Source organism: Fukomys damarensis, unplaced genomic scaffold, assembly GCF_012274545.1.
Source record: "Fukomys damarensis isolate Sample0158 unplaced genomic scaffold, DMR_v1.0_HiC HiC_scaffold_4, whole genome shotgun sequence".
Taxonomy (NCBI): Eukaryota; Metazoa; Chordata; class Mammalia; order Rodentia; family Bathyergidae; genus Fukomys; species Fukomys damarensis.
Genome location: NW_022900916.1, coordinates 11,063,186 through 11,083,013, shown reverse-complemented (window position 1 = coordinate 11,083,013; position 19,828 = coordinate 11,063,186). Strand labels below are relative to the sequence as shown.

At 43.8% G+C, this 19,828-nt stretch overlaps 1 protein-coding gene across 1 annotated transcript in view; it reads right to left on the bottom strand.

Annotated features, from left to right (window-relative positions):
- Pik3cg (phosphatidylinositol-4,5-bisphosphate 3-kinase catalytic subunit gamma) overlaps positions 1–11,360 on the bottom strand; it is a 31,453-nt gene extending 20,093 nt beyond the window's left edge. The window contains 7 exon segments of the mRNA XM_019208928.2: positions 724–870; positions 3,115–3,218; positions 4,560–4,785; positions 4,898–4,963; positions 7,407–8,841; positions 8,843–9,393; positions 11,297–11,360. Of these exon segments, the coding sequence (XP_019064473.1) occupies positions 724–870; positions 3,115–3,218; positions 4,560–4,785; positions 4,898–4,963; positions 7,407–8,841; positions 8,843–9,381 (2,517 nt within the window). The 5' untranslated portion in view covers positions 9,382–9,393; positions 11,297–11,360.
- Between the last annotated feature and the right edge of the window lie 8,468 nt (positions 11,361–19,828).

The following is a 19,828-nucleotide window of genomic DNA, read 5'->3' as shown; positions in this document are numbered from 1 at the left end:
AAAACAACACTGAGAAAGAATGGCTGCTAACAAGAAATCAACCAATAACAAATGCTGGAGGGAGTGTAGACTGGTGCAACCACTGTGGAAATCAGTGTGGAGATTCCTAAAAAAACTAAAACTAGAGGTTCCTTTTGACCCTGCAACACTTCTTCTCGGTATCTTCCTGAAAGAAGTGACATCATACAACAACCATATATGCACACCCATGTTTATAGCAGCACAGTTTGTAATAATAGCTAAATCTTGGAAAGAGCCCAAATATCCAAAGAGCCCAACGGATGAGTGGATAAAGATGTGACTTCTTATACAATGGAGTACCTCTCTGCCATAAAGAAGAATGAGCTCCAGATACTTATAGCTAAATGGATGGACCTTGAGACCATATTCCTAAGTGAAATAAATCAGTTTAAATACTGCATTGTTTCTCTTTGTGAGAAACTGAATGTGGAAATAAAGACTGAAATGTATAACGGATGTTGGAAGGGGGAAGAAAATGTTCAAATGGGAAGGGGAACAAGGGAAGAGGGAGGGAGAAAGGAAGGAAGGGACAAAAAAATGAAAATAGAACAAAAAAAGATGGAAACAAAGCTTTTGTACATAGGGAGGGGAGGGGGCTTGAGGGGGGAATGGGATAGAATAAAATATATTTATTTTTTTCAATTCCAAAAAAAAAGAATTCTTTTTTCAGAAAATTGAAACAGTTCCTTCACATCAGCATACCTGTAAGATAAGCATGTCTTGTCGCAGATCGTCTCCGTGCTTAAAGATAATTCCAATTGTTTCATTGGATAGAGCTGTGGGGTCAGCACATTTAAATTCCAGCCACAGGGGCTTTTTCTTAGAGGCCATCACTTTACACTTTTCAATCTGTAAGGAAATGGGTACAAGTTGCCTATAGCCAGTGAATACACATCGTGGAGACACAAATTCTCTTGTGAAGCATCATTACAACGAGGACAAAGAGTCCTAGATGGAAAAAGATTTTTCATATTTGGATAAAGACATAGAAGGTGTTCTCACTAAATCCAGAAATGCTATGTGATGGCAAATTCCCAACTCTTCAACCAGTGGTTCTCAAACTGTACTCCAAGGAACCCTAAGGGTATATGGAGATGCCCAAAGGTGTGGGAGATCTCACCCTGGCCACGCCCACCACCAAAGAACCCTGGTATATCCCCATCCCCTCTAATTCAGAGCACCTTTGCGGATGTCTATTGAGATATTTAGCCTCCCCCTAAAATTTTACTTGAAAAAAGAGTTATGGTGCTACCATGGTATCTAAGAATCAATCATTGCAAAATTAAACACAATTGGCCAAACCAAGAAAGATGGAATTTAACATAAACAAATGGAAAATGTGGCACTCAAGTACAACAATCTCCCTAAAGCCCTCTCCCATACATTTAGAAAATTTAAGATAGGGGAAATGTGGTTTAGTAGTCACTCAAAACCTGAGATTTTAGCCAAAGGTGAATTCACTATAAGTTGAAAATGTGATGTCTTTAAACACAGCACACACAATTTGAAAGCTGTATTGATGTGTCATAAGTCCTACTAATCTAAATAAAGGACAGTGCATAACATGCTTTTGCTATAAAGCCCTTATATCGGTAATTGTATATTAAATTAAACATGAAAGGAGAAGCTTTCCTTTCTTTCCATGAGCTTTAAGTGCTTAAGAGCTATGACTGCCACAAACAGAACTAGGCAACAAAGCAACCCTCTTCAGACTCTGGGCAACAGACAGGCAGTGGAGTTCTGTGGCTCTGGGAGAAGGGGACCAACTGCGTGAATCCTGGGATTGCTTCAGTTTACTCTAGGGTTGTCTCTAGGCTGGAGGACAGAAAAGGGAGACCTAGACTGAGCCCATGGTCCCACAGTCAGAAATGCAGTAACTGATGGCATCTCAGAAAGAGGAGAGGGAAAAGAAGACAGAAAAATGTTGGTGAACAATTTCCAAAGATGATAGACTATAAATCTGTAAGTCCAAGACGCTCCATAGATCTTGGCAGAAAAAAACAAAACAAAAGCCCATCACAATCAATTTGCTAAAAACCAGAGATAAAAGAAACTCATAGAAGTAGCCTAGAGAAAAATGACACATTATGTAGAAAGAATCAAAGATAAAAAGGGCAGAGGCTTAGCCTCAGAAAATATACAGGCCAGAAGAGGATGCTACTGACAACAAAACAAAATAACAAAACTAATCAATCTAGAAGTCTATGATTAGTGAAAACATTTTTCAAAAAAGGAAGGTGTAATTAAAAGTTTTAAGATTAAACAAGTGCTGAAATCATTTATTGTCAGGAGACTTGCAATATAAAATGTTAAAAGTCAAAGGAAAGCAATGCCAGAAACCTGGGCCTGTACAAAGCAATGAAGAATACCAAAAATGGCAAGTATGGGGGTAAATATTTTAAAATGGCTCCATCTATTAATTCTGTTAAATGTATCTTTATTTAAAGCAAAAATATTAACAGTATGTTGTGGGGTTTATACATATAAAAGTCTGCCAGAAACAGTACAAAGGACCAGAGGGGCTTCATGGATCTGTTGCAAGATTCTTAAGTGTACACACAGTGGCTTGTTATATGAATGCAATCAAGTGTGTGGGGGCTGGGGATTTAGCTCAGTGGTTCCACCACCTGCCTCACAAGCACAAGGACCCAAGTTCGATCACCAGAAAGAAAAAAAAAAGTGTGTGGGGTTGGATACAGACATTTGGACCAGGGAACAGAATAGAGACCCACACGTAATGTAGTCAGTTGCTATGTGCCCCAAGAGGCCTTCTTTTGGCAACACTTCGATAGAAATGTTCTGTACCTTGAGGGTTATAAGGCAGCATACATTTGTCAAAACTTAGTGACTTGTATATCTGAAATGGCCAAAGTGCAGAATATGTCAGTAAGCTGATTTAAACAAAATAGAATGGAAATTACTTGAAGTGGAGGCTTTCAGGACTGGTGATTAGAGGAAGGCTTGACAGAACCAGTCCAGGGACTGCCTTTTCTGAGTTTCTGTCACTATTCCTCTGGAGCCTGGGGCTCAGGAGAGCAGGCTAGACCCTTGCAATACATAAAGACCACATGGAGACACCAGAATGATACCTACCACCAGGGTTCCTGCTTTCAGCCCAGGATCATATGGCACTCTGAAGCTCTTTGGGAGATTAGAATTCTGAAGGTTTTCAAGCTTTTGCTTAAGTTGCAAAATAACTGCAATTGTCAAAAGCACAAAATTTGGTCAGTTCAAGAAATTACCAACACTATCTGCAATGTGTCCTGAGTCTAGACTCATTTGCATTCAACATACTTGATCTGGGGTGGAGCAGCAAAAAGGGGAAACTAGCATTTTGAAATGGCAAGAGGAATCTGGCTTACTATAAGCAACATAACAGTGTACACGACCCTCAACAGGGGATAAAAAGATGTGATGACATCTCCTCGATGAGATGACAAGCAGATACCATACCACACAGCCAGAGAAAGAGGATGATTGGAAGTTAATGCTAAGGAATTAATCACTGTAATTTTGACCCCAACATGTGAAACTCTGAACTGCCACCTGATTTAAAACCAAAATTGAATAAAGGTTGGTTAGGGTTCTATAAATTTCTTTCAAAAGAGGAAGTTACAATGTGTACAGAAGGTGTAACATCCTTACAATTCCAAGGGCAAAATACATAGATTAAGAATTACTCTTTCACTAACACAGTGGAGGTCAGTATAAATGTAAAATAACTGCTATTATTATTTTTAGGAGACAGCATTATTTATGTACTAGAGAAAAATTGAAGGGGAAAAGTAGAAATTTAAAATAGTCAGAAGTTTAAAACCCTGGCTGGGCACATTGGCAAGTGCTGATTTTGAGCCACCGTAGTAGGTACAGGTGTGTGAAAAGGAGTAAGAAATATTCCCTCACTTCAAGTTCATACAGTTTGTTAGGCCAGAAAGATGTGCTAATGACTATAATGTAATGTGGTATCAATTTAAACTATGGCACTACAAAAGGAGAGATTAACTTTCCTAGGACAGGGACAAGATGATGATAATGAGGAGGAACATCTGTGAGGGTGTGTGTGTGTCCTGTGTGTGTGAAAGTAATATGTGCACATATATATTGCTTTGGGATATAGCTGTATGTGAAGAGATGTAGAAAAATTTAACATAGACTCTCAATAATTTACTTTAAAAGACTGAAAATTTGAAAACTATATGCACATATTCACAGATGGGAAGAAAAAGGAACAGATTTGGAAATCACTGTTCTCTGTGTGTGAAGCTGTTCTTCAAGATGGCATCTAAAAATCTATATAATGGTTTTTAATTTTTCAAAGAGCTTAATATTTATGATCATACTTCATTATTAAGCATATATAATTCTACAAAAATCATTAACTTGCAAAAGGAGAACTGTAAATCTGCTCGCTCCATGCTGATAAGAGAGTAAAACGTGTTCTTGGCTGTCTTTAGGAAGGTACAACCTGGCTTCCCAAAGGAAGAGTCATAACACCAATGGCATTTGGAAAGGGGACCAAGGAAATGTAGCCACTGTACCCTGGGCACTGACGTCGTACTTCTCAGCGGAGAGGGATTTGATGTCAATGGTGACCCTCTGCAGCATCTCAATGACGTGGACCTGCTGGGCCAAGTCCTGCAGCATGGCGGTGCCACAGCCCCTCAGATAGGCTTCCAGGATGACCGCGAACCTCTGCTGATAGTGTCTGGACTGGGCTATCTCACTTCTCAAGAACCAAAACAAGAAGTGACCAATTCTTTTATTCTGAGGTGGGTACAAGAAGGTTGAAAATATTATGACAAAAGTCGTGGTGGGTCTCTCAGACAGTTCCCGGTGACCTCAAATGTCATGCTATTATCAAAACAGAAGTACTTACTCTTAAGCCGCGCTTCAGGAGAAACCTGGCCAGGGCACTGTCATGGTATGGTTCAAATTTCACAGCCTAAGGAAAAACACAAGGCATTGTGGGCCTGCCATCTCTGTTGGCGAGTCAGGAAGAAGGGCTTGGAGAACTGGTGCTCTGCTTGCATGGGTCCTAATGGCTCCTGTGATGAGACTCTTAGCAGTCACTTACACTGTACCTTTTCTCTCACAATGCACTGAGGGCCAGAGCAAAGCACTTGCTTAGGGTCACAGAGTAGCTGATGACAGAACCGCGATTTTAGAGGCCAGAGCTCTAGGTTCACAGTCCTGTGCTGTTGGCAACTTTAGACATGCAGAGGGGAGGGAATTTTCTCCTCGTAAGAACTGATTTTGATTGGAAGAGTAAGGGGAATAGTATGCGATGACTATAACAGATCCATAAAGTGGGAGGTCAGAAAGGTGTTACAAAGAAAATAGACAGTAGACATCTAGAAACAGAGCTAAAAAATAAATAAATAAATGTGGAGGACAGGTGTCATGTATAAACTTGAAGAGTGGCTTAAAATCAAATCTCTTAGAATCTTCCTTTTATAAATAGAAAGAGTTTCTCCAGTTTTCTCAAGAACAGGAGACATTTCCCTCCTAGTTTATATTTTGGGATTTGAAGTATTTTTGGTATGATTTGCAGTACTTACTTTGGTTTTCCAGCTTGGAAATGAACACTGACTTCTTAATGTTTCAATTATACCCACGCTATTAAGCATGTTTTTCATGGGCGTGGTCACATAGGTGCCATTTATAGCTGTATGTAAGGCCTTAATTCTGAGAATGTGGTTATTTGGTCACCGATACTCACTGGAAATATGTTTTAAGTTTTTAACCCAAATGTGAATCTTTCTGACCTCCTTCATGTTTCACTTCTGTAAAGACAATGCAGAATTCAACTGGGCGACCATTTTCAACAAGCATGAGTCATTTAGTAATATCTGAAAATGTCTCAAATCATTTTATAAATGACTACTCTGCTTCAGATTTGAGACCACAGTTCACTGTTAATATAACTTATTGACCTCTTTCATTTAAAACATGTCCAAGAAGAACACTATTTATCTTCTAATTTTGTAAAGTTTACTTGTGAAAATGACAATGAGAAATAATTTATCGTCATCTTGGGATCTAAAACAGAGCTGATGCAAATTTGCTTTATGTTGGTTTTGTTATAGAGAGCTAGAAAATTGCAGATCCTTTAATTATTCTGAACATTTTTAATGTTAAACTGGTATTTGAATGAGTGGGCAGGAAACAATATTGGACATATTTCATAATAAAACTGAAAGCTAGATTTAATATTTCAAGTATCTAACTAATGGGAAGGCAACGATTCAAAGTTAGTATCCAAAATGCTTATTAGAAAACTGCAGGGACCTCCTATAAATATAATTTTGCTTCTAAAATTTAGCCTGGTTAATTCTAAAAACCCCAAGCCAAACATCACCTACTCAGAACTATCTCTGAATCCCTCAATTAAAATTAAGTGTCCCTGGCCCCATTTTCTCATAATACTCTACAGTTTTCCCTGAAACTCTTGTCACAATTTGTTATTAAATGTTTGTGTGTGTACTCATTTAACGTCAGTCTTTTCAGTACATGTGAATGACTAAACGATCAGGTCTGTGCTGTAAAATCACATTGTTATTCTAATTCTTTACTTCCTTCTCCTTGTCAAGCAATACAGTATCATTTGAGGACTACACTAGGGTATAGGAGAACTGCTACTTCTTGGTTCCTTACATTCCTAGCTAACCCTCAGGCATCACTTAGCATCCTGGGACCCCAGGGAGTATCATGGAACCCTAGTAGAAATACAGCTCTTTTCCTTTGTGAAGCGAGAAGTTTTCAAAATTCCAAGTGGACACGAGACGCTACTCTATAAACTGTAATAGATACAGGCATAAAGTAAGTAAACCCACACTATCCTGACCCCAGATTATTGTAGGATATCTGGGGGCAGGTAAAGGGCCAGACCTGGAGTCAAATCTCCTATGTTTGCATGCTTATCTGCTTCTTTCAAAGTGTGTGGCCCTGAACACATGACTTAGCTTTTTTTATGCCTCAGGTTCCTTATATACAATATGGAAATGCTAATTTAATGGCTGGGACAGTTAAATGAGATAATAGACAAAAACCATGTAAATCACTTGGAACCCTGGCACATGGGAGCATTCGATCAACTGACTCTAACACTGAAATAACGAGAACAAAGTATTCTCTCAGAGACGATTCTCTTAAAAAGCAAAATAGAGCACTGATGCCTTTAAAATTCTTGTCAGCAAACCCTCACAGAAGAAAGTAAATGGAAGAGTTTACTATGTTTTTGGGTGGCATCATCAGATCTATTCTGACTATGCAGGAAGCAGAGAAGAAAGAGTATCTGATGAGGAACTGAACGGGTGCCTGTGCGCATGCAAATACATTCCTTTAAATAAATAAGGGACGGTTCGGTCTCTGGCACCATCCCTTACCTGCACCAGCTGCAGAAGGTAATGCAAAACATCATCGTCCTCCAAGCTCTCCAGCTTCTGAACTGCAATGGCTCTGACGTTTTCATCGGAAAAGTTGCAGTCCAGAAGCTGCATCGTTAACCCAACATCCAAAGCACTCTGATCCCAGATCTCCCTTCTGGCTAACAGCTGGTATGTTTTGGCCACCGTTTCTTGCTCTCCCCACTTCACTGAACTGAACAGCTTAGGATAGGCTTTCGGGTGCTTCAGGCTCTCGTATCTAAAGTGCCAGAGCAGTTCTTTGTCCTCTGCTGTGAGAGGATTGAGTGGATCTGTAGCTATGATCGCTTCCAGTTGCTTGCGAAGCTGGTTGGGCATTTCGGCTCGCACTCGGTCCCCTTCAGGGTCAGGGGTGGGCTGATGCTTAGGCAGTGCTATTGGGTGACAATAATTGTCCAGAAGGATGGAGATGGACATAGAGTTCTCCTTATCTGGGTTGGTGGCAGAGGTGAGCTTGTCTGCGTTGAAGCTCCCTTGGTCTTCTCCCTTTCCGGATATCTGCCACATGTGCAGCACGTACTCCCCATGGCGCAGGAGGAAGCGGTGGTCTATCAGCAGCAGGTTCACGTAGTAGAGAAGCTGAGCTTTGCCCCTGGACTCGCAGCCAGGGGTGCCCGACAGCCCCGGGGCTTTGCCGCAGTAGATCTGGAGGTTCAGCAGAGCCCCCTTGGGCAAGTCCTTGATTTTGATGCTGAACTCAAGCCACACGTTCCAGAGCACCTCCTCCGTGAAGGGTTTGGCGCTGGTTCGCCGTTGGCAAAGGACCTGCTGCCCGTGCTGGATGTTGGCTTCCACAAAAACTGTGAGGTCCGCGTTCCGGGGCAGGACGGGGATGTCGATGCCTCTGATCTTGACCCTGAACTTCCGGTCACAGTCCCACAGAGACACGGTGAACACGCTCTCATGGTCCTTGCCGTGGATGGTCAGCTGCTCGTGGTAGCCGGTGACTCCGGTGCAGTCATCCACGAGAGGCCACTCCTCTTTCCTCACGTGGTCCAAGGCTGGGTCCGGGGGCGTGTCCAGCACCAGGTGGATCTCTTCTCCATTCTTGAGGCAGTGCCTCACCCACTGGAAGTTTTTGATGGGCGTGTCCCCCACCAGGTATTCATCCCGGCCGCAGACGCGCAGCACGAAGTCCTGCTCGCTCTGGCTCTCGGGGATGTCCATCAGCGACTTCTTCTTGGCCATCTTGGTGAAGAAGCTCTGGAGGATGGCGGTGGGGGTGTCGTCAGCCGAGACCTTGATGGTCTGGCTGGTCGTGCTGCGGTGGATGACGATGAAGATGCAGTTGTTGGAGATCTTCTTGGACAGGTACTCCGGGAGGGGCTTGGACGTCACCCAGGGGTGCATAGCGTAGAGCTTGGCGTCTCGGCCGGCCAGCTCCGCCATGCGCGGCTAGCCGGCGGCGCGTGGACTCCAGCTCGTCGTCGTGCACGTTGCTGACGTCCGTGACGTCGTAGCCAATGAGCGCCGTGAGCTGCCGCTGGAAGGCGAGCGTCTCCTCAGAGGGCGCGCGCCGCTGCACCAGGTGGATCTGGCCGGGGCTCCGGTGCAGCACCTTCCAGTAATGCAGGCAGTCCAGGGTCTGCACCACCTGGTACTTGTCGTAGATCTCGTACCACTGCCCCTTCTTCTGGTACAGCAGGAGGAAGTGCTCCGGGCCCAGGCGGTGGTAGAAGTCGGCTGCTGCGCTGGTCTCCAGCGCGCGAAGCCACACCTGCGCTTTCATCTGCTCCACGTTGCAGTGGCCCGCCACATGCAGCAGCACAGTTTCGGGGGTCTTGCTGTGGCGCTGGCTGGTGGGCAGCACGAACTCGACGGGCAGGAGCTCTGTGGAGGACAGGCTAGAGGCCGCGCTGCGCGGCTTCATCCTCCGGCGCCGGCGGAGGTTGTCCTCCCTCAGGACCACAGGCGGCTCAGAGTTCTCCAGCTCCATGCCCTAGGGGACCTGGCAGCGGAGAAGCAGAAGGCTTTGTCACAGAAAGGCCTTTCCCTTTGTGTCTTCCTACAAGATGGCGGAAGAGAAGGGGTCCTAGACTGACCTGCACTTGAGGACCCAGGGGGACCCAGTGCTTGGAGCTGACACGCGACAGCAGGTAGGAGTCGGGCTTTGGAGTCAAGGCACATGCACCTTGGCCCATCGGTTACTATCTATCTCGGTGACTTAGGCTGTTTGATCCCTGATCCTGTTTCCTATCTGTCAGACTGGTTGATAATACGTCGGAGGGTGGAGGTAGAAGTTTAAAAGGCAGTATACCAGCTTTCATGGGCAGTGGGTTTATGGGGTCATTGTTGATTTCACTTTTGTATGTGCTTGAAATAACAATAATAATATAAAAAGAAGCTGGGCATGGTGGTACTTGCCTGTTTTCCAGCACTTTGGGAGCCTGAGGCAGAAAGACTGAAAGAGCACACCTTGGGCGATTTAGTAACTTGGCAAGATTTTGTCTCAGAATAAGAAATGGGCTGGGGATGAGCTCAGTGTGAAGGCCCTGGGTTCAATCCCCAGTATGGGGGTGGGTGGGTAAGGGATCTGCTTGGACAGGTAAGACACACCTAGCATTGTGCTTGACGTGGCCCAAAATGGTAACTGTTCTCAAGCATGTACTGAGCCAATAGATAAGTACAGTTAAGGATCAAGTCCTAGTTTAGAAGATGTAACAGGAAAAGCATCTCACTTTGAAAACAAGCCTTAATTTATTTCCTTTGCTCAGTCTCACACTTCTTCTCTAACAGACACTTTACCCAACCTCGCTTCACGTTCTCTATTTTCCAACTGTCTGGATCTACTCCCTAGTCAACTTCCTGTCTTTTTTTTTCTTTTCATTTTTTTTCTACTTAAGAAAGCTAGTTGTTTCATTCATAAAACTCAAAAAATACCAGAACTGATACATTTGCAGATAAGACTATTTGAAGATATGTAAAATTTTGAATTGTGCAATGTGTAAGCATTCTAGCTGTCATTGCTATGTAGGGCAGTACCTAAAACATTCAAAACTGTCCTCTCCTAAAATAAGCATCTAGCTAATTTTAACTTTAACCAGTTCATTTAAATCTGCATTTAAATATATACCTGGCACACTTCAAATTATGATTGAAATGCAAAACATTAAAATTGGAAGATGAATAATAAGATTTTAATTTTAATATTTAGTATCACCACATTGTAATATATTCTAAATGACTCAACTGTTGAAACAAAGTTAATGTTTCCGAAAATATCATTTATTTTCTTAAATAACTAATGTTAATGACACTCATCATTATTTATTCTCCTAAGAAATAGTGGAACATTTGCTAGATACCAAAAAGCAGGGTTGCATTAAACTCTAAGAAAGACAAGTTTCATTAGGTCTAAACTTACGTTTAAATCTTGACTTAACTTCTTTTTAAGGTCAACATTCCTTCTCTTAAAACAATGAAGTTATACTTAGTAAGTAAATGAAACCAACTGTCCCAAACAACTGTCTCTAGCAACTTAAAACATTCACTTCGCTCTTTTACTACATTATAGGATAACTAACAGAGAAGTGAACTCTAAGATATATTGATACTAACACTGAGTTGAAATAAACTATGTTCAAAGTGAGGCAACATACATATGTACAAGGATTTCTGTCTCCTTGGCACCAGACACTCACGTAAGAAGGTACGAGATGCAGAAGAAAACAGGCTGAGCAAATACTCACTGGTTTCCTTCGTGTTCGACTATGCTGCTTTCTCCTTTTATGAAAAGACGTTAGAACCACCCTAAGTATAGTAATTTCTAAGCATGCACTTAAAAGACTACGAAGCCTGGCTCTAGGCCCTCCCTCTTCCTCCCAAACAAAAACAAAAAAGAACTGATGCACCTGCAAACTATTGCCGGAACACCATGGACAGTCACAGTCTTGGCTGGAATAGACAAGGAAACACAGACATTCCGTGGTCGGACTGTAGTGAGAACCAGCAGCAGTTGGAGACAAAATTATGCTAGCTGAGAAGGAAGTGTTGCTATTCCGAGTCAGACCCAAGAAAGGGCAGAAATAGGAGGAGGCAATACCTGATAGAGCAGCAGAGGCGATGATGCTGAAGGATCATTTGTTTAACTTCTGAAAACAAAACAAATTCAAATCTACCCAGGGTGCCTCTCAGTGCTTCCGCTTTTCTGGGGCTCCCTTCATATCCAGATGCAGAGGAAGTATTGCGCTTACCAGGAAGGAAGTTTTAACCAAGTTGATTATACGTGTGATTGCTCATTTAAAAAGTGTCAGAAATGCATTTCCTGCTATAGTACAGAGACCGAGAGCTGGAGGGTGGGCTGTGTTTGCCCCCCGTCCACTCTGAATTAATTTTCCAAAAATTGTCAAGAGACTGAGACAAATGAAAATTATAAAGATCCACATCAAAATGTAGGAGAAATAAACAAGTGGAATATTTTTGTGACTGGTTAAAGGAGAAGAAAAAGCCTCAGAGTCACAATATTAGACATCTTAGTAGGAGGAGTTTCAAGAGCTAAACTAAGCCTCATGGGACTCCAGATACACTCTGGTTCATATGATATGGAGGAGGGATGGGGGAAGAGAAACTAAATGATCTAGAGGACTGAGTAAGTGAGTTAGATGCTTTCAAAGGCGGTATCTGGGAGCGTACTTCCTTAACTCGGTGAGATTTCTCTGTTTTTTTGTTTTTTTTCAGGGCTTAAAATATCACAAGTTCATATTGCAAGTCCTGCCACGTGTGTGTGTGTTGGTGTATGTTGAGGGAGGAGGCTAACTGTGAGCAATGATGAATTTAGTGCAGACAGAAGAGAAGGTTGCTGGTATCCTGGGGAGACTGAGGGGCCGAGTACTGTCACGGTATTACACAGAGAGCCCCTGGGGGATGAGAATCGACTCACGCAGGAGTAGAGAACACACTGGGAAAGCCGTCTGTGGCCATTTTTATAGCAGTTCTGTATGTTCCAGGTAACCTCAGTTCCTTCTAGAACTTCCCAACACACTCAGATCCCCGGCCACTGCTCCCTTCCTTCCAGTCCAAGCCTCTCTGAACCAGAGTTCATCTTCCACTCTGGGTTACGTGGGCTCTAGCAGCGCTCCAGGGGAAAGCAGAAGGATGCTGTTGGCCTTACAAGTCTGCTGGCGTCCATATCAAGCTAAATGATGGTTTCATCTCCCTTCACATAGATTCTTACAGACTTCACTTTTTCACAGTACCCCGATAGTCGCCATCAGCAGGAAAAATCATTCGATTCAAAGGCTACCTTCCAAATATTTGGAGGGTTTTTTTTTTTCAGCTTTCCAGAATACGTTCCTATGTAACAATATTTCCTTGGAGGCTAGCAGCTTTAGAAGCCTTCAGGCTGGCCTTCTTAGTTGGTCTGCAGGGAAGACCACCCCATGGTGACCACCAAGTCACGATGTAGGCGTTCGCCAAGCTGGGTTTTGAGATGAGTGTGTGGAAGGGTTCAAGTGGTAGACTGTGGTGGGAGGGGTGACCTCCGAGGAGCCGGAAGCTTGGCCAGTCCTGCTCCCCAGACCATTCAGTAAATTCCTCAGATTCCTTCTCTGGCTGGCAATGCGTGTGTACACACACAGACCACATACACACATGCACACACACACATACACACACACACTTGTTATTCCAAAGTGCTACACTCAGGCTCTTGGGTCTCCCTGTTTCCATAGGAATTGTGTAGGCGTTATGCAGGAACTGTCTATTTTCTGAATAAACTTGCAGGTACTTCAGGCTCTATGGGTGATTTGAAGTTAAAAGTACCCAGATATCCCCCAAACCTAATATAGTGGTTAAAATTTGACTGTGTGTAATGAGCGTTCCCAGAGAGAATGAATGGTAAGCATCTCCTTCCTCTGTGTGGTTACTTCCTCCATGCAAGCCTGTCTTTACTCTAAGAATTTTCCCCCACTATTTATAGGTTAGAAGATTGTAAGGCCTCCTCGTTATTCTGTTTTTTAATGTTTCCTAATTTTTTTTCTCTTCTGTGGATTTCCATATCTGTAGCACCGTGTTTTATATAGAGTAGACACACAAATCATTTTGGATGAAAAAATAGACTGACTTTCTGTATTACATCTAACTGTCACAGAAATGACGAGGTGGAAAATATTAGAAAGCAAAAGCACATTAGGACATGTCACTGATCAAGAAGCAGTTAAGAATAGGTTATTTGCTACAAGGAAGCTTTTTGCAAGGGCCATCAGAAAGGTTATGTCTAGTTGGAGAGGCAGCGTATCATGCAGATGCATTTTTTAAATCATTCAGATGAAAAACTATGAGCAATGTGATCATCACATAATCCTAGTGGTTTAACTGTATTATAAAATTTGGAAAGGCATTTTAATCCAACATAACTATTTAGTTCACCTTCATAATCTTCCCTTGTTTCTGGGCAAACAAGCAAATCTTTATGAAGGTAGGTCCAATACTTTTTGGTCTGTGCTTGGTAAGATTAAAGAGATGCATCCTGGTATTATAGAAACACTATTATTTATAATAACCAGGTGTCTTCCTGCTCTTTGTTTTGGCCAGTGAATCTCTCTCAGCTTCCTAATCTATAAAAAGGATGGCAGCCACCCTATTTATCCTTAAGAAGTTGCTATAAATCTTCAGTTTTCAACAGAAAAAAAACTCTTATAACCACGTAAGGCATTGTGTTGGATGCTGTTGAGAAAACATAAGTCCAGGTGTCACACACCAACAGCACAGCATGTGGGGGTTTCTTTTTCTGTGAGAGAAAAACTTTCCCAGAAGCCTCTTGGGTTCACATGTCTTGACCCAGAACTGTGGCACGTGTTCATCCTACCTCAGCCAATCAATAGGAAAAGGGGTAGAATTGCACAAGTGTTGTAAGCTCATCAGATTTACCATAACCCTGAGTTCCCAGCTGACCAGGGAATGGTGTCCACCAGAATTAAAGGTCTGGGCTCAGATAGGAAGGACACAGTGGGACTGAGGAGGCCTGTAGGAGACTCTGCCATAGCCTGAAATGCCACCAAAGAGGCAGGTTGTCATCACATCATTTGGGTAGAGGGGAAGCAGTGTAAATTCTGAGAAAAGAAACTAGGAAATCAGTCCTTGTCAGTGCAAACCTAGGCTCTGTTGTTAGGTCCATTTCTTTCTCCCTTCTTCTTAGAACTTGGTTATCAAGTGTATTTTTCTTGATTTCCTTGTTCATTTGCCAGCACAAGAAATACTGCAGAAATTTCTAGAAACAATTTTTTTCTGTAAATTGATTTTCAGATGTCCAGATTCCCTAGCATGCTACATTAGAATTCTTCTTATCTGTCCTTAACTCTTGCGTTGTCTTCCAAATCACCTCCGCAATGGTCTGGAGCTGATCTCTGCTCCCACGCTGGCCGGGCCCCCCACTCTTGTGCCTCTGTGTCCTGTTCCCTCGTCCCATTCTTTCTGTTTCCCTTCCTTCCCCATCCCTTCAGCCAGCTGTTGGTACACAGGTAGAGTAGCGTCCTCTGGGAGGGCTTTCTGGTTTAGGAAGGATGGAGTTAGGGAGGATTTTCCCACTGGTGACCACCCCAATAACAGTAACATCACCACCGCACAAATGCAGTCTTCTGTAGCTCTTTGTTCCTTGCATGCTTCAAAGTCCGTAATCGTGTTCATTCATTTAATCCTCACATCATCCTCAGGAGAGGCCCACCGTGATGATCTTCACACACAGGTGAGGAAAGCAAGGCTCAGCGAGTTTAAATGGCTGCCTTGGGCCACACAGCTGGCCAGCAGCAGTCGTGGTAACACCTCTCCTGGGGGACAGCTGTTTACTCAGCTGCACCCTCCTCAGATGCTTGAGCTCTTTGAGACGTCCTCGACTGACTGCTCTGCTGATTGCTGCTCCCCAGGGCTTGGCACAGATGAAGCTGGGGGCTCAGTAAATTCTTACAGAACCATTGGTGCAGGGTGTTTCTTTCTGAAAACCATTAGACTCTTGAATTTGAAGTACTACTGAGTGGTGTTCCCAAAGCTGTTCAGACCAAGCAAAACCCAGGCCATCTCTCCCTCCCATTAGACTACTTGACTGAAAACTCTGCAATCCACCTCCCTTTCAAATGTCAGGATGTGGAACTTGGGAGGACAATGGTGTGCAGAGTGTGGAATGGAAAAAGGAACTGAGCCAGACACAATGCTCTAGAAAATGCCCCTTGACAGCCCTTCTTTGGGTGCCTTTGCTAATATTGACTGAACTGTAAGATCAAAGACGGTCTGTACCAGGTCTCAGTAAGCAAGGTCTCCTCGCATATAAAGGCTTCCTCGGATCCCCGCTGTGAGGTGGGTTATTAGGGTGGGATGTGTCAGAAGTCATAGTAACTCACAGCTAAATGGTTAAGTGAGATGTTTTGTTAAAAAAAAAGAGAGAAGACATGCACAGAACCGGGGACCCAAAATGACTCCAGGCTTAGACTCCTGAGCACTGTTCCTAATCCTTCATTTGAATGTGGCACTGTTTAAAGAACGCTTGGAAGACACAGCTCCTAATCCTTCACTTACATATGTGCAAGACCAATCAAACAACACTGCTCCTGATTCTTTAGTTACATTTGTGGAGAGGACAGACTGATAGGACTTATAGGGTGAGTTTTTGTTAGGATGGTCGTCTCTCTTATGCCGTATCTACATGAGATGGGGGCCCGTTCAGGTGTTCTACACACTTAAAGGTACCTTTCCCTCTATTCTCAAGCTGATGAGCCTCCTTCACCCTCCTGCTCTCTCTCTGTGGAGTAAACCTTTTCCAACCTTCAGTACATCCACACGCTCAGTGCTTTTTGTGTGTCTTGTCCAGTTCTTTGTTAAGGACACCAAGGACCTAGAAAGAAGTCCAGGTAACATCTGGATTGTGTTTTCAGAATTAATTTGCAGACAGCCGAGAAATTTGAATCCATCTGCTGATACCTATCTAATCACCTTACCTATCTCTACTTCTACCTTAGTCACTTTCTCGTTGCTGGGACAAATACTTGACACCCACAAATGAAAGGAGGAGGAGTTTATTTTGCTCACATTTCAGACCATAGTGTGCTGGCCCCAAGGCAGGGCAGCATGACAGAGGGGCCTGGCAAAGGGGAACTGCTCACCTCCTGGTGGCCAGGAAGCAAATAGAGAAGGGAGGATCTGGGGAGGGAGATGCACCCTACCAGGTCAGGTCCCAGGGACTTGCCTTTTCCGACCACACCCCACTTCCTAACAGCCAGTCATCCATAAAACCCCAGTAGCCCATCCACTTTCCAAAAGCCCTGAATCTGAGCACAGAAGGCTTTGCGGGGCTTAGGTGTAATCCTAATGGAGACCAAGCTGTAGTAAGAGTAAGGTCTCCAGCCAACTGTGGTTCTTCATCCTTGGAATTTTTCCTGTCCAAGAGCCTTGCTGTGGATTCCAGCAGAGTGAAAGGCAGCAGACCAGCTAGGATGAAACCTGCTGTCAGAGCCCTGGTGCTGAGGCTGCAGGAGACATTATCACCAGAGCTGCTGCACAGGCCTCCCTCAGAAACACATTTCCTTCCAAGCCTGGGTTCTCATCAGAGTCTGGCAGCAGGCACATCCTGCTGGAAGGAAGCCAAGAGGAGGTTCAGAGAAAGGGTGCAGCATGCAGGCAGGGGCTGGGAGTGGGGCTGGAGGGGACGCTGACAGGGGGCCTCTGTGAACCAAGGGCCTGTGAGGGACCTTGGGGCTCGGCTGCAAAGGAGATCTGTTGGACACCAGGAGAGCAGTCCAGGAAGGACGGGGCCTCTGTCTACCTGCCTTGATCTGTACCATACCTGGGAGGAGCCCTCTTTACCTCTAAAGCTGCTGTGCTGTCTGGAATGACCCTGTGTGCGGCTGTGTCATCACGTGGGAAGGTTCTGCTGATGGGGAATACCCTGCTGAGTGTGTCACAGGGAGAGCTGGAGAGTCTGTCCCCCCCTCTCCCTCTCTCCCAAACAGATGCCAGGGCAGTCTGCCTTCCCAGTGTCCCTCTCCTCCCCACCTTCCTTCCTTTTCTTTTAAAATAGCATTCCCTGACCTGGAGGGGAGAGGCTACCGGCTCACTTGTCCTGTGGTCTCCATGGGATGCTGTCTTCACTGTGATCAATTTATAAAGTTGTCAAATTGCACAGTGATGGTCACTTTTCTGTGTGTGTGTGTTACATGTCAATAAAAGTTTGAAAATTAGTATTTATGATATTACTTATAAATGCCTAAAAGTTAAGCCACTTTCCATGTATTCTTAAATAATTATGAGTGTTTCTGTCCCCCATTCCCACTCTGGTCTTGGTGACTCCTGTCCGTGTGGATCTTAATGTTTCTGGGTGATACCAGTTCTGGACAGACCTGTCTCCTCTCATGAGCTCTGACCACTGTCTCGTCCCTCAGTCTTTATGTTAGTGGGAGGAACGTGGTACGGAGCACAGTGTCATGAAAGGAATATGGTCACTTGTGGACTCTGGGAGAAAGAGATCTCCCATCCAGGCTAGAAGTCTGGAGCAGTACGCTGTCCTTTCCAGCTGACCCTCCCAGCTGCCACTCTTTATAGCAGTGGCAGAGAAAACAGAGAGGATTCCAGTAGACAGAGGGCATAGGAAAGAGAGTTTTTACAGAGGGAATTGTAAGCCAAAGCTTAAAAGGAGATACACATTAAGATGTCCCATATCTAGGCCTGGTTCAGGGAGGGTGGCCTGTGTCCAAGTCTTGGGGCTCCTGACAGGAGCATGGCAAGAGCGTGGCCTTTATGGTGCAGGAGGTGGTAACTAGGAAGGAATGAATTAGGAGGGTGGGAGTGGAGGGGGATCAACCTCTGTTTTCTTTCTAGATTAACACTTTATTACGACGTATTTAGCACACTGTCTCCTCCAGTTTTATCCATTCACATAGTTCTCTGAGACAAATACAGGAGTCCTAATGTACTCATTAGGGTACACCCGGTGGCAATGGCTGTGACACTCAAGTGCTGTATTTCTTTCTCCTGTGTGGTCTCATGCAGGTCAGGTAAAGGAGGTGCTGGTCTAAGACTCAGTCAGGTTCTTCTGTTTTCCTCTTCAGCCTCAGGTGCTCCGCAGAGTCTTTTGATGGCTCACACACATTGCGTGCCCACTTTCCACTGCCTGGAACTCAGTCACATGACTCACCTAACCATAGGAATGATGGGAAATATGACCTATCTGTGTACCCAAGTGGAAAAAACTATATTAGGCAAACGCATAGCATTGTGTTTGCCATGATGTTTTGTAGATAACACAATTTTAATAAGTGTGATAAAAATCTAAGTATTATCTATACCTAATGTCATGCACCATGGATTATTTCTATCACAAGGCACTTAGAATATGGCCCTCCCATCATTATGCAGTCATTGCTGTTGTGATTGTATCTAGTCTCTAAATTGAGTTGTGGGGAGAAGCAAAGGCTTTGTAAAGACAGCAACTGGCAGTCTGCAACAATTCTTCTATGACAACGGATCTCTTCCTTCACTTGCCAGGAAATTCTGTCCTAATCAGGCAATGCCAGTCATCCAGAGAATATATATAAGAAAATGAAGAGAGAATTGTAGATAACTTGTCATTGTAAAGGCCAACCCCAGATTTTTTTTTTAACGTGCACACTCTCACAGTGTTTTATCATTTTCTGACCTATTAAAGTTTATTTATTGTAATGAAAGTTTATTTTTATGAACTTTAAAAATAAAACTTTTTAAAATTAAAAGCTTGCATTTGTTGTCAGCAGGGTATGACATTTTGGAAATCTGGGTCATGTAGTCATTTGGAGGGCAGGCTGACAGAACTGTGCCACCCTCAAAATACGGTTTTCAAGTTGCCTCTCCTGGGCATCCATCCATAGGGTGATCATGGAGGCCAGGAGAGGAGGTTTTAAGGGCAAGAGTCGTAGTGATACTCTCTTCTCTACTTCATTAATCAGAAATCAGTCATTTGTCTATACCTACTGAAAGGCGGGGGGTTTGAGAAATGGAGCCCCTTTGGCAACTCTGCAATGACCATGTAAAGATGGGTGTGTGTGGGGGCGCTCACCAGGCTCTGGTGGATAGCTAGACATCTGTGCCACCGCTGACCGCCAACTTGCCCTTTTCCGTAACCCTGTGGCAGTGCTGACTCTGCCCAATGAGATGTACGATAGAGACGGTAATTTTAAGAAAACAGAAGGAGCGCTTGCTTTAATATAATGGTTCTAAAACAATTAAGTGTTTCATTGTTGGTGGGTTAATAACATAAATTTGTTGAATCGATAATATGAGTGCCAGACTGGGATTATTATCTGGTGCCAAGGTTAATAGAAGACAAAAAGCAAAGACAAGGGAAGAAAGTAGTCAGTAGGGTTGGTCACAAATACTTTAATTCTTCTCCCATGAGCCGGATCTAAGACCACATTTCTATACTCTCT